Source organism: Filicampus tigris, chromosome 11 (assembly GCF_054856515.1).
Source record: "Filicampus tigris isolate MCC_2025a chromosome 11, RoL_Ftig_1.0, whole genome shotgun sequence".
In the NCBI taxonomy this organism is placed as follows: domain Eukaryota; kingdom Metazoa; phylum Chordata; class Actinopteri; order Syngnathiformes; family Syngnathidae; genus Filicampus; species Filicampus tigris.
In genome coordinates, this window is record NC_141227.1 from 12374260 (window position 1) to 12389241 (window position 14982).

Below are 14982 nucleotides of genomic sequence, written 5' to 3' on the forward strand. Positions count from 1 at the left end.
CAGGAAACACACTGAGGAAGGTTACAAATTACGGAAATTGTTTGTTCTGCCCCATTGGTTTTAACAACAACCACAAAACATCCAAACTCAAAAGGGGGCGGCATGGCTCCGTGGTAGAGTGGTCGTCTCCCAATCGATAGGTTGTGGGTTTGATCCCCGGCCATTGTGACCAAAGTATCCTTGAGCAAGATACTGAACTCCCAGTTGCTCCAGATGCTGTGTCATCAGTAGGTAGATGAGATACAGTCTGAAGCTCTTTCAGTACCAAAGGTAGAAAAGCCCATTTATCAAAAGTCCTGGGACACCTCGTAAATACTGTAGAGCAACAGTGCGTGGAATTGGAAAATTATTTTGTTGGTTCTCACCTTTGCACATATAACAGCTTCTACTGTGTGTCAAGTGGACTTTTGGGGGTTTTTGTAAGACTTAAGATATATTCTTTGTCTTTCAATTTGGATGCCCTCTGAAGCCACGGTAATACCCGGGATCACTAAAATCATTTCCCTAATACGTTTATGACACTTTGAGCTTTCAAATGAGCCTGCATAATGACTTAACTGCACCCTGAAGGTTTATAGTCTTGACCTGGAAAATAGCAACAGTTGTTTCTATGAACACCTATTTGTGTAACAATGAAATATGGAATCAGAAACGAAGACTGAGTGTGATGTCACAAATACTGTATATTGTGGTATGTTTCTCTGTATCTGTAATTGGTCCAATTGGTCAATGGGTGGTTTGTTTTGTAGTATATGTTTCTTTTAGTCTACCTTGCCTTGCTTGCTCTGGTCGTTTTACTCTTGCCATGTTTTATCCACACATCTACTCTATGTTGAATTTAGATGGGCTTTGTTAGTCATGGTGCATTGCTAGTGCGGTTTCTTCCCTGCTGTATTGGATGAACAACTTTCTGCTGTCTAGGGTTCTGCTGAGCACTTTAATAAATGGATCCCCAACCGCAATGCTCTGGACAAGTACTAGACCGATATGGGAGACTGAACAAAAAGTCAAAATCTGGAAGAAATTACATTTTGAAATTCAGATGTAGCCGCCTGAGCATCTGTCAAAACACACATCTCAACCATTTGATACAGCAAAAAAGTTTGGCCACAAGATAGAAAAACTGAGTTAAGAAAAAGGAACAGATGTCAGAATGTATACAAACGTGAAACCGGTCCACGGTGCAAAAAAGGTGTTGAATAAAGACAGAAAGACGGACAGACAGGGGAAGTGGGTTTACAAGCTTCCTGCTTCAAGTCCATTAAATCCTCACAGTAGAGCTGTTTGTGGTTATTGGTAGCTTTCCCATCTTACTTTATATAGAATCAAATTTATTGTTTTGTTCCCTGATCTCTTTCCTCAACAAGACTATTTCTCCTTTTAAGTTAATGTTTTAATGCACTGCAATGTCCAGGAAAACAAAATCTGGGACACACAATCATGAGTGAGTTCAACATAGCTGGGAAATCGATGGTAGCTTAAAACGCCATTTTAGGATGACTGCATGTGTGCACATTGGAATACAACAATGTTCATGGTATTGTTTTGGGTTGCGTTTGGGGAAAAAAAATCATCTTGTTTAAGACTCTTCCTCAGCTACTTACTCAATACTGTGAATAAACTATTGTCATATTGTGCATAACCAGAAATGGGCAAACTGCATTATCTGCAACGGATTGGACGGCATGGTTGTAGGTGCTAAGATCCAATTAATTTAACATGCATATTTTTTGGGAATGTGAGAAGATGTCAGAGTATCCAGAAAATACCCATACAAGGGGAGAACATACAAACTCCACGCAGTAAAGCCTGATTCGAGATTTGAACATAGAAGTTCTTGACAAAGCAAATGTGCTAACCACTACTTCACTGCTGTTATTTTCTAAAAGTTGTATGCGTATGAGAACGTAACAGAAGTTGAATCATCTGCGCTCTTGTCTCCTTGCCACAGTCATATTGAGCAGAATAATGCTGCCTGGGTGAATTGTGCCATAGTATAAGTTCCTCAGTGCCTCTACTGGTTGTAGCCAAGTAGTGTAGCCTAAACTGCCTCACAATTAATTAATCATTTATTTCACACAATTAGCAGCGTTTTGTATGATCAATTAATTGACTGAGTTTAATTCCTGCTCCTATTTGCATCGATGCCCAATTAGAAAATTATAACATTCAGTGAATAACTTCATGAAGCTATGTTAAATCATCTTAAATATTATGATATCCGCCTATCCAAACAAGAGTTTAATTTCTAAATAGCCTCAAACTGAAGCAGTTTTGTCACGCTGCTATCCCTTTTTAAAAAGTAGGCCAGTTCGAACCAAACCTAAATTGAAACGCTCAATTACTGAAAAAATACTTTCATTATTATAATACTCAGTTACTAAAGACATTGATAGGCTTGAAGCAAATGGGCACATTTGATTCAAGTAGCTAGATGATGGGCAAATAAAACAGAAATGAAAAAATAAATAAAGCAAATGAAGGCCGAGATGGGAAGTTTTATTTCTGCATGCAGAATACAATCCAATAAATAGCCAAATTATCATATTGACTGGTAAATTCTCATTGCATCACATTTCCATAAATTCTGTCGGGTACAGTCAGATTTTATAATAAATTACATGGCATGTTAACCCGTTGCCATTCCAAACACCCACATGTGGGTTTGCGGGTCGTGCACGTGGGACATTCACTACATACTGAACAACTTCAAAGCATTCCGGGGCATGTTATATACGGTTAGCAAACTGAGTTTCCACAGATTCGAATGATAGCAAACTAAACATTTGGACATCAGACATTAAAAAAATCATGTAAATTTGGAATTAACTTTCTGTAGTTTTCTACATTGCGTTAACATTACAGGCTCTATTTTTGTGACCTTGTGGCATTACTCATGTGTAGCGTGTGGCATATCTTTGCGTTGTGGTGGGTTAAACCCAATGTTGGTAGTTTCGCAGATGAGCGCAGATGAGAGAGAGGGCGATTGGTCACAGCCAACTTCAGCAATGACCAATCAAAGCAGCTCCTTTCATTCCCTTTAAACACGGCGGGCTAGTGAGGCACTAGAGTCTCGGTGTGGCGGAAGCACATCTGGTGGTCTACGCCGTAACGATATACTAAAATCGAACTAAATCAAACTAAACTGAAAACTATGAAATCAGTCCCTGAAAATTAACTTATCAGATGTTTTCCCATTGAATATTCATTATTTGTTTGCAGTACTGTATCACGTTTAACTTCATGCAAATGATGAGAAGGCAACACGGTGTTTGTTACTCAGAATACATTCATTCCAAGGTCTTACATAAACAATAACAAGGAAGATTAGGAATGATGGATAGATCTAATACAGTGTTTGCATGAGCCCAGATGGGACAAGGACTCTTGCTTGAATTATTACGAAATACAAATCAGGCATATGTCCTCAGCTTATAAGAATGAAAAAGAGCACAAGGCAACAAAGTCCATTCACAGCCAAAGGAAAAAAAGAAAAATTAATTTGAATAAATGGAGCAGGAAAGTCAGAGACATGCAAATAGAACATACAAGCCTTGAAACAAAGGTCAAAGCCAGCAGGAGATGTGTTGTCAAATCACAATTTGGCCCAAAATCAAGAGCAATGAGTCAAAGGGCTCTATTTTTATAAATATTGCACGGTGCGCCAGGTGTAAAAACTGGTGCATGTTGATTTTTAATGCTGGGCAAAACCACTTTACCGTGTCTGGGAATATGGCATACTGTGCTGTGTAATGCTGGGCATTGCAGCAAACTGAGGTCGTTTTGTTTTACATGCTACCAGCGCACCAGATAATTTGGTTGAAAATTGTCCAGTTGAAAATGTATTAAGTGTGCGTATGCACAGAGGTGTATGTAAAGCGTACGTACAAACGTTTCCATGCAGAGTATAAGATTGATCAATTTTGACTTGGTGCGCAAGGATGTGCGGAATTTCACGCACAGCTCTGACCATGCGTACACACAAAATGTTGTGGTACAACACTGAAACTAAAGATAGAATGGCTATCAAACATAGTTGGAGCCATATATTAATTGAGAGCCATACATTTAAATGAAAGCACCATGACACAACTACCGGTAATCAAGCTATGTGAACAGGAAACGATTTCATTCAACTAATGCATGCATACATATTTGTGCTGTGAAGCAATTGAAATTTTGTAACTAATTAATTGGAAAATTTTCCGTAATTGATCAATTGATCACGATTAATCGTATTTTTCAACAACAATTTTTTATGAAGCTTGGAACCGATATTTACTTGAATAAGATGAAAGTACATTTCGTTTCATAGACTGCTCTAATAGGATTCTTTGATTCCTGAATATGATTATTTTCCTGTAAAATACAACAGTTGAACAAAACACCAAAGATGTACAACTAATATGGTATTTGAATTTGTCTATATATATATATATATATATATATATATATATATATATATATATATATACACTGTATGTATGCGTGATATGATTAAGCGTATTGTGCGGCTACGTCTGTGTTTTTTGAGCAGATGGCGTGCCGTGCTGACAATAGTCCAATGGTGATCTTTTCAGAGGGACAGACCAAACAGAGTGGGATTTCAGAGAGCAGATGTGCTGAAGGACCTTGTCATTCTTTCACATCTTGTGGTTTGGAATGATCCAACAGGATTATCAGAGCAGTGTATACTCTAGTTCTTATAATCTTAATCCCAGGATTGACAAAATATAGGATAGTGTTACTTTTTCTGTGATGCAATAATGGTAATAAACTCCCCTGGTGGGAGACTTAAGAAATCAATGCTCAAACTTGTCAGATGTTATATAACAAGTCTCGCAACTTTTTGTGTAAGTGATATACGCCACTTATCACCAAGAGTCTTTCTTCCCGAAATGTGCTTAGAAGTGGTTTAAAGAAACCAAAGTTGTCCTTTTTTATTGTAAATGTGTGACAAATCCCATCTGATGTGTGTCTCTTCTGCTAAAATAAAATAAAATTAAATAAAACACACACACACACACACACAAAGCACAGAGAGCATTAAATTTAGATTAGCCGTTAGTCTTGTTAACATTAAGATGGATTCCTCCGGTATTAATACAAAGACACATAAATGGAGAGGCAAAACATTACAAAACGGTTTTGACTTCAGCACTGTTTGAAGTAAATGGCTGATTTTAACCCATCAAGTGAGCGCTAATACAATGTAAGATGAGCTAAACTGCAAAATCTCTCACAAGTGTGACACAAAACCCAAACTACATAACAGACTATGGGGATTGCGTCTCTTACTCTTACAATTTGACGACCTCAAAGAATTTCAACTTCAGGGAGAAGTATGTAATAAAAGAGGATTCATATTTTAGCATTAGTATTTGCACATTGCAATTATGCTCATACCTTTTGAAGTTCCAGATCCCAGATATTAAAAAGTGTCCAAGTCAAATTGTAAATATAGTCTATAGTCTTATATTCAACAAATAAATTATGTTGTATTGTTGTGTTGTATGATTGATTAATATGGTCTTGAAGTAAAATGGAGTGCACTCCTTGGTTGCAACAAGCAGAGGCTACTGGTTACTGTTTTTTCTCCAAGAGAATAACCCCTCACTCGCTATTGCCGTCGATGTATAACCATCACATGTACATTTTGTCAATGAGAAAGACTTCCCTTGTTGTTTTCTGCATTTGCAACCATAAAATAGAAGCATTTAAAACGCAAAATATGAAATGAGTTGGTAATTAATTTTCCCTATCCCTAATTATTTAAATTAAAATGTACCTCTCAAGACACAAGTGGAATCTTGCTTGTAGTATTTCTCTTACTTATGGCACATTTACCCTATAGCGCATAATACAACCATTTGAATATTCATGTAATATTATGCTCTAGAAGCCTCAATAAGGAACCTTGTAGTTTAGTTATGGATAGCAGGTGTTTGTGGCCATCGTAAGGAAAAGAAAGTAAAGGAAGAATTGTCAAACAATTGTCTACACACTTTGAGTCGCTAGCAGTTGTATTTAAACTAGATAGAAATCCCGCAGGAAATACCTCTAATCTTTTGATCCCAATATCTGTCTTAAGAGTAGAAGGCAGTAACGTAATATTAATCTGAGTGAAGCCGCACTTCGGCTTCTAGAAAATTACACTTTCCAGATATGTAATTTTGTAGGAAGCACTCATTCAAATAAAAAATGCAACTTCCTGTTAGATGCAAAGCACTTCCATTTGCGAAGCTGAGTGTGAAAAATTGCATGAGTCACTACTGTGGAATGCGGCACGCCCGTGAAGTGGAGAGGCCACCTCTTTGGTGCCGGGGTCAGTTGACAGTTTTAGTAGCACTTCTGGGACTAGGTTAGGTTGCTATAATAGCTACATTTTCACCAAGCGATACAGTTCAGTTTGCCACTGGATGGCTACGATCACCAAGCTTGTTTTTTGTGTTCAGGTAGAATGTCGAGAGCTTGGTCATCTACGTAAATAATGTGACACACACTGTAGCGTCGTGTGGAATTCACCAAATAAACAACGAAAATAAAGCATGGTACAGCTTTGCATACCCTCACTTTCATGATGCACTGCATTTTTGTATATTGTATTATTTTCATTCTTTTCACAAACCCCAGTTCCAATGAAGTTGGGATGTTGGGTAAAACGTAAATAACAACAGGTGCCAGTGACCTTAATTGTTCCAAATTCAACAATCACACAAATTTTACAAATTTGCTCCTCCCTCCTCCATTCCCAAAACTGAGGGAACAGCATCATAACAACATTGCACAGTGTAGCCTAGGAGCACTGCAATAACAGCCACAGACAGACAGTCGAGCTCATGAGGCAAGGAAGTGCACTGAGTGACTATTGTGAAAATATATAGCTCGAACTCCAGCCCCAGTGCACAAGTTGATTGATGACATTTCCTTTATTGGAAGTAAAGGTTGGTTGAGACTGTGAAATATGACTTGGTCATTGCACACATATGTATGATTTTACTGTTCAAGGCAGCCTCCACTGGCTCCAGCATAAGTCAAACCCTGCCTATGAATCACATAATGGACCAAATAAAGAGCTGCATCTTCTTAGTTGAGCTCTTTTTTTTTTTTTCTTTTTTTAACCAGGGCTGATTTATGTTGAGCTAATGTGCAATGAAATGAACAACATCATTTCATCTTATCAGGATGAAAATATGGCAAAGCATCTATGTTATTTTTCTAATGAGAAATGGGAGCAGAGATTCTGCGGGCCTAAGCGATAGCTATAAAACAATGCATTTAAATAATTGTTCTAACCGATCAAAGGGATTTGTGCAGGCGTAGTCATGCAATGTGCACACTTGTGATTGAGAAGGGGAGAGATGACAGTTGTTGTACCACAGCCAGTAATCCTTTCATCTGATCAAAGTAATAGAGCAGCTTTGAAATGATTTAATGGACAGGTAATGTCTAAATTTCAAGGGATTTTAAGGTTGAATCTGAGTGCTTGCATTAGCTAAGATGAGATGTGGATGGAGGACAACTTTTGTTTACTACGCTGACATATTTGGATCTGCCAAGCAAAAATATATTTTTTGTTCACGTTTGCAGTTGAATCGAATTCTGATTGACATAATTGTAAGCTTCCATTGTTCAATATTTGGTTCAAAACGTCGGCTCTTGTCTCAGTTTTAAATAAGTGCTGTGAATTTGAATGCACATCCATGTATTACATTTCTTCTCAGCAGTTGGTTGGTGATAAAGAAAGCAGAAAATACCATTATTACTGTATAGGAGAAAAATGTGTCAGTGATTACTGAATTAGTCACTGTAAATGAGCAAATTTTCGAATGCATTCAATAACGTCCATTCAAATCAGAAGAAAAACAAACACAGTTACGTTTTCTGTTTGATATTATTTTGAATAATAACTACTATATATCACGTACATATTTTGTTCATTCGTTGTTAGCTTTGTTTTATACATTTTAAAGGGGACTATTAGGGAAAATTTCCATAACAACCACCCCTTGCCTAAGTCCCTTTGCACATGACTTGGAGATAGGCTGCGTGAAGCCACAGTGGGACAACGCTGTCTGAAAGCCATATCAAAGCTAAACGCTAAGCAGAGCTTCGTTGACTTGAGATTGCTCCACATACACGGATCCACACACTTTTTCAAAAGTGTAATTTGGCAGCTTGGTGATGAAGTGCTGACTCCAAAAGAAAATACAATCAGGGGCGTTGGGGGAGTGAAGTGCATTCGAGTTCAGAAGTATTGGGGTATTTTTGACGAAAGCAGCATAACTGAGGCACCAGGTTGAATAAATTGTGAGGTGGAAATACATTTCTTCTTCTTACTTTGATTTGAACTGTTAGAGGAGCACCAAAATAAAATTCAACAAAGTCTTTACTATATTTTACAGTTATTGTTGATCTGTGCTTCACAGTTTTGCTCCATTATTAGCATATATTGTTTTATCTAACAGTCTATCGATGCATCTGAAATGCGATTTTCTCTCCAATAAATCAAAGTCTTAAACGGGAAATCAACCCCAAAATTTTCTTTCCGATAATATGTTCTATCTAGCCTCCACCAGTCTAAACACGGCATTCTGAATAATACTGCATTTGTGGAATAAAGTTAAGCAGCAAAATCCACCCATTTTAAGCCATCTCAGGGGGTGGCCATTTCACCACATTCTGTCAACTGAAAATGACATCACAGTTGCTCAGGGTTCACGTAACGACCAATCACAGCTCACCATTTTTCCGAAGCTGAGCTATGATTGGTTGTTACCTGAGCCCTGAGTAACTATGATGTCCTTTTCAGTCGACAGCAAGTGACAAAATGGCCGCTCCTTGAAATGGATAACAACAGGTGTCTTTTGCTGCTTAATTCATATTCCACAAACGCAATGTTAATCAGAATGCTGTGTTTAGACTAGTGGAGGCACACAGAACATATTATTGTAAAGAAAAATGTTTGGGCTGAATAAAGGGTTTTCCCACCACCAAACTGTGTAAATGCATCCTAATTTCCTGAATCATTTTCTACTACCACAAAAAATATACATCATACATAAATAATAAATTATTATATAACCATGCAGGCTGTAAATATTTGTTGAAAAAAAAACATATTACTTATGTCCAGTAATTTGAAACAAACAGATGCATCTCCGCTCTGTACTTTAAAGCCAATTAATGAACTAAAGCACCATAAATTCATGATGCCATTTCACAAGGTTCAGTCATCTTGTTGTGGCCCAGTCACCGAAATGTGAATCCAGCAGAAACTCAAACATGCAGACTACATGGACGACATTTTAATTAGTTGTATATGCCTCACTAACTATTGGCAATCCAGTGAGAGCAACTTGGGCTACAGTTACAGGTCAATCAAACTTGACCTAATGAGCTTAATGTTTACAAAATATTACATGCTCGAATGGGCCTATGGGAAAAATTAACATCCCGACATTAAATACGGCTAATAGGAACATACAGTATGTCTAGAATATAAACCCATGAAAAGTATCAAGTGAATTGAGGGCTATAATTTCCATATAAATCTGCCTCGAGCGCACAACATCAGGTAGGCATCAGAGCAATCGGATTGGATGTAACTGGCAATGCCATAGCATCATGCAGCATCGTTTTTTTCTTTATCCATGATCTCACATTTGATCATCATGCCCAACAAATTGTCGAATTCTGAATATAGTTATATAGCATTACAAAAATATATGCTGCTGATCTTCATTTTACTAACATAATAATTGTTGAATTCAGGTATGTTTTTTTTTTGTTTGTTTGTTTTTGAATGCTTGCATTTAAAACAAAAATAGATCTTGATTGATTGACAACACAACCCAAACACTCCACTACCGGGTGAGTAGCATTACTGTCTGATTGTGCTTTGAATGCACATGTTTGAGGGGGGTAAAAGTTTCACTTGTAAAATTAACCGGAGCCAAAACAAACTAATAATAGATCTAGGTCCCTATAGACAGGAATCGGATCCAGATTGACTATTGAGGACTTCTGTTTTCATGGGTTGGAATCCATAGAGAAATTATGTTGCTATTACGCAGGTGTCGAAAGGAGTAGTAGCCAAAACAATGGTGTACTATGGTACAGTATTTGGATTCCTACTCATGTTATTGTAGACACACATCTGACAACATCATAACAGTCTTGCATCATGTTTTTATGTGATTCTATGCGGTTTACATTATTAAATTTGTTAAGAAAATAGACCATTTAATACTACTACTCCATCAAACTTGTGGTTCTTGCATCCGAGGCAAGCCACTGGAGGGATCATTTCATAGGTCAACTGATCCCAGCAGACCTGTAGGATAGGAATGGAAGAAGACCTTTGGGGACGGAGAGCACCAGTGTGTTTTTCTAATGAGGCCGAGCAGGAGATCCACTATTTCAAACAACAGCAGATCAATGGCTCACATCCCATTACTGGAACATACAAATGGCCTTCACTAAATACAGGAAGGGATTGTTTCACTTTTGAAAGTATGTTAAGATTGTAGGTCATTTTCCAAAATCACTCAGTATTTCGACTGGGGCTTTTTACAGAAGACATTTGTGCAGTCAAAGTGGACGCCGATGTCTTACCTTCACTGCAGTCCGTTCCTTGGAATCCAGTCTGAGAACAGTCACAGGTCGGTTTGTTGTCGATTAAACTGCACACTCCACCATTTAAGCACACGTTAGCTGCACCGCACAGGTCCTTCACAACACCTTCACTGTCCACCATGACAGATGCTGTGTTGTTGACCTTTATGTCCGTTATCCAACCAGTGAAAGGCGGCTGATCCCTGACGGCAGCGGACGTGAGACGCAGCGCCACCGATCGCAGCTCCGGCGGGATCCCACCGACAAACAAATGGCTGAACACAGTCATATCCCGTCTTTTGGACTTGACCTCCACCCATTTGATCTCATTGTCCACCATCAGGGTTGTGTTCTTAAAGTTTCTCCTTATGGTGACAGCATGCCACTGGCTGTCATTGACCGCCGTGTCAGATATCACCGAGGCGGGCTCGGCACAGAAAATGGAAAAACGAAGGCTGAGTTTCCCGTTCAGTAAGAGGAGTTCCAAAAAGTCACAAAATCCCTCGTCGTCAAAGTAAACCAGCAGCCCGTGGGAGCTCTTTGTTTTCATGTTGAAACTCATTTCACTTTCGCAGCACGCGTTCCAAACTGGGAACCGAGCCCACTGTCCCTGTGCACCTGTAAACTCCAGACAAGTGCCAACTTCTACATAGCCACAAATGAGCAGCCCGACCCAAATCAAATGGGCACGGTGATGCTTTTGTAAAACCATTGTGAGAACACGAATCTATGTGGATGGCTAAATGTATTTATAGGATGTTTTGATTAAGCAATAAGTATATTGAATTGACTGTGACAGAGAAGATGCAGACAATTAAGGGTCTCATTGTACGATAGACAAATCAAAGAACAATATTTGATTTTTTTTTTTTTTCTTTACAGACAAAAATATTAGCACTGCCTGGGCTGTTTGTGCCAAAATAATCTAATTTGTTTCAAGGTCCTCTCTGCCATGGCGCTGGAAAGCAAACTAACAGTGCTTCAAACACAAAAATTGTTTGTGATCATGGAAGAGCTCCTCCTGATGCCAGTTAGAGAATGCACGGTTTCACATGAGTTGAGATTGCAGCCTTAATCTTCATGTTCATGCCAACATGGTTTTGGCTGGTAACTGCAAGGCTTGCTGTGGGCTTTTCACCCTGCATCCTCTCTAACAAAGTGAAAATAAGCCATATGGAGACACACTGGCTGATGAGCTCATCAAAAGAGGCAGTCTGTCCATCCAAGCAAGTTCTCTGTAAAAGAAACAAAATGTCAATAGAGCAGCAGACGTTCACCTTAGCCATGTCTACAGTTGCCTGCAACTTTAAATACTTCACAATTAGAGAAACAAGAAGTTGTGTCAATAGGGGAAAACGAGAATTGTGAGCCAAAAGAAATATGTTTCCTATTACAGCAGAACACTGAAATGCACTGAAAGTCATGCAATTTGTAATTTCACAAACAACAATGTGTGAGACCAGAGTGTTTCTCGTGAGAATTCTGATCAGTGAGCATCACGCGGTTTGACTCTACAGGTATGTTTTGCGTGTGTGCTTTGGCCTTGGTGTAAGGGTTGATGATAGGTGATGATGATCATTGAACCACAAATGGAACTTATTGCGACACGGAAAAAGCATTACGCATGTCTCTGCAGTACAAGACATTCAAAGCAACAGTAATTCAACCCACATCCAGAACGAGGCAGAGTCCCCCTCTGCACATTCCGTCACATATGAGAATTTTGCTTTTGCTTTTTTTTCAGTTTTGATATTATGCTGCAGACGTCTTACACTTGTATGGCTGTGAGGAATGTTAAAAAGCATAATGTGTGATGTCAACTGGCCTAAAACGCTACCCTCCGCTTTAATGTTCTATTATAAAGTGGTTCGCTTATTTTTACACTTGAATGGCAGTTCATGTTAAACTGTCCCTAACACTATTGCCTGTGTTGTTAATAAATATTTTAATGATGGTGATAGATTGAGGCTGAATTCAGAATTCAGATTTGATTGCAGGTTTTCCTTTGGTGCCCTGCAGTTCACTGGCAACCAGTCCAAGGTGTAACCCACCCTTCACCCAAAGGCAGCTGGCTTAAGCCCCATTTTAAAACGACCCTAAGAAAAACAAGAGGTGGATGGATTGATATTTCCGATGGGAACAACCGTTTGCAAACACAAACAAATTGGACCGCTGAGGTTCCACTGAATGATTCTTGCATATTTATGTTGCCTGATAGCAGCACCATCACCCATTGGATTCAGTCTTAAAGAATAAAATGATTATCTCAACCAGTCAGCAATTACTGTACTTTATAGTGACTCTGAAATTTTGGGACTTTTCTTCAAGAAGATCAAATGCAAGACAGAAAACCTGCAGCAAGAAAGCAGCATTTCATCCACAGCTCACAGCCGCCAGGGGGCATTTTTACGTGTTATGTGAAAATTGCTATACTATGCTGTGATGTATAAACCGAGCAATAGTCATCGACGCACTGCTTTCTTAGTTATTCCCACTCCATGACACCCATAGTCATCAGTCACACAATTTTTCAAAGTGAACCTGTACTTGACACACAAACATGGTCTTTGATGCAGTAAATATAATATTTCATTTTCGTTTCTTCACAAAAAAACAAGTAGGCTGGCTACTATGCACAAGGAGAGTAGTGGACTCACTTTATAATAATACTCTAAGAAAACATTTTTTTAATGAGATGTAATATCAACTGTTCAAACTGAGTTCTTATGTACTCAACAATTTTACTTTTGTTTAAACTTCCGCATCTCTCAAAAGCAACCACCATATTGAGAATGACTAGCCAGTGCGTTTGGAAGGAAACCAAAAATACACTTGAAGAAAAAAGTGCGCCATTTGCTCACAAAGGCGATTTGTTTAACGAAATGCGCAAATTGGCCTCAATTTGCTTCTTGTGTGATGATTAAGAACTTCGAGTATCTTAGATTCACCCACATACACGGTAACGCGAAGCAAAATGCAGAATACGTTTTTGAAAATGGTGCTAACTAACAACAGTTCATTCCAATGCTCGTCATGCACGTTGCACCCCCCCCCCCGAAAAAAAAAAAAAAGAGCGACGGCATACTCCGCATCGTTTACACAGCTCATACCTTTACATCCTGCAGCAGACGACGAGGCTCATGAATGTTATTTTTAACCTAAACATTTAATTTTCACTTGAGTGTGGAGGGCGGGGGCAAGAAATGATTCAAATGTTGCTCTATTATCACCTTCGCTCCGTACACTTGTACCGGACCCTAAATAGTTAGCGCAAAGGAACATGGGGGTCGAAGACTACACCTTAAAAACACCTTGGCCAAAAACATTTCACATCCACTAATTTGTGCGCTGAAAAAACGCGCGCGAGGAGACTGGCCACTTCCACACTTGAGTCTAGTTATACAGAGGAGGCATTTACCTTCAACGTGCTTCCTTCTAGTGTGTCCTCATCTTAAAAAAACAAACACGTTAGGAAAGAGAGAAACTGAAAAAAAACCAACAACAATGAAAAAGACCAACGGGGTTTCAGGTGAAGAGCAGAGGAGTGAGAATCCAGTTTTGGTGGAGGTGGGGAAAGAGAGGCGCAGTGTGCTTTCCCGATTGAGCTCGTTCACGGACTGCGAGCTGCCACAGAACAGACACAGCGATCCACGTGACTCCCTCGTGCAGGGGAGGGGCTGGATGCAGCACCTAGGACAGCGCCTCGGCGTCCACACACAAACAAGACTATTGGGATACTAACTTTTTATTTCAGAAACTGCAGTGATGAATTACAGTGCAAACAATCCTTTTCCATGACACATTTTAGTACTTTTGAATACTTTCTGCATCTGGAGATCCTGAGCTAGATTGATGGACGGATGGCTCGACAAATGCATGGATGGATGGATGGATGGATGGATTGGGTGGACGGAGATGCGGACGGACTGCGGAAACCCCATTAACGTAAAAATAATTAGATAATTAAAAAATGAACACAAGTGTTTTGTATTTAGTATATATTACAGTATAGATCAAGATTTAAAAACACCATACAATCACACTCTTCCCTTTTATTTCTTTTTACACCGCCTATTCTCTCGGGGAGCTTGCACATATCCCAGCCGACTTCAGGCAAAAGGTAGACTACACCCTGGACTGGTCACCAGTCAATCACAGGGCACATAAAGAGGCAGACAACCATTCACATTGCACTCAGCAGCTCCCACAGGGTGGTAACTGAACCCACGCGGCATGAACGGAAGCCAAGCGAGTGAATCACTAACCCGTGAGTGAAGGACTATCACAGTAAAAATACTAAGAAATGGCAAGAACCAAGGCTGGCTTGAAAGAGGCAGACTGGGCAGAATTAATATGAAAGCACAT

General features: G+C 39.2%; 1 protein-coding gene across 12 annotated transcripts in view; it reads right to left on the bottom strand.

Moving 5' to 3' along the window:
- The window catches only part of LOC147139770 (neurexin-1a-like), a 217865-nt gene extending 203644 nt beyond the window's left edge, over nucleotides 1–14221 (bottom strand). For all 12 annotated transcript variants that reach the window (XM_086045831.1, XM_086045829.1, XM_086045824.1 and 9 more), the window contains exons 1-2: nucleotides 14036–14221; nucleotides 10618–11852 (exon numbers count right to left, since the gene is read on the bottom strand). In XM_086045831.1, the coding sequence (XP_085901957.1) occupies nucleotides 10618–11329 (712 nt within the window). In that variant the 5' untranslated portion in view covers nucleotides 11330–11852; nucleotides 14036–14221. The remainder of the gene's footprint in view (nucleotides 1–10617; nucleotides 11853–14035) is intronic.
- Between the last annotated feature and the right edge of the window lie 761 nt (nucleotides 14222–14982).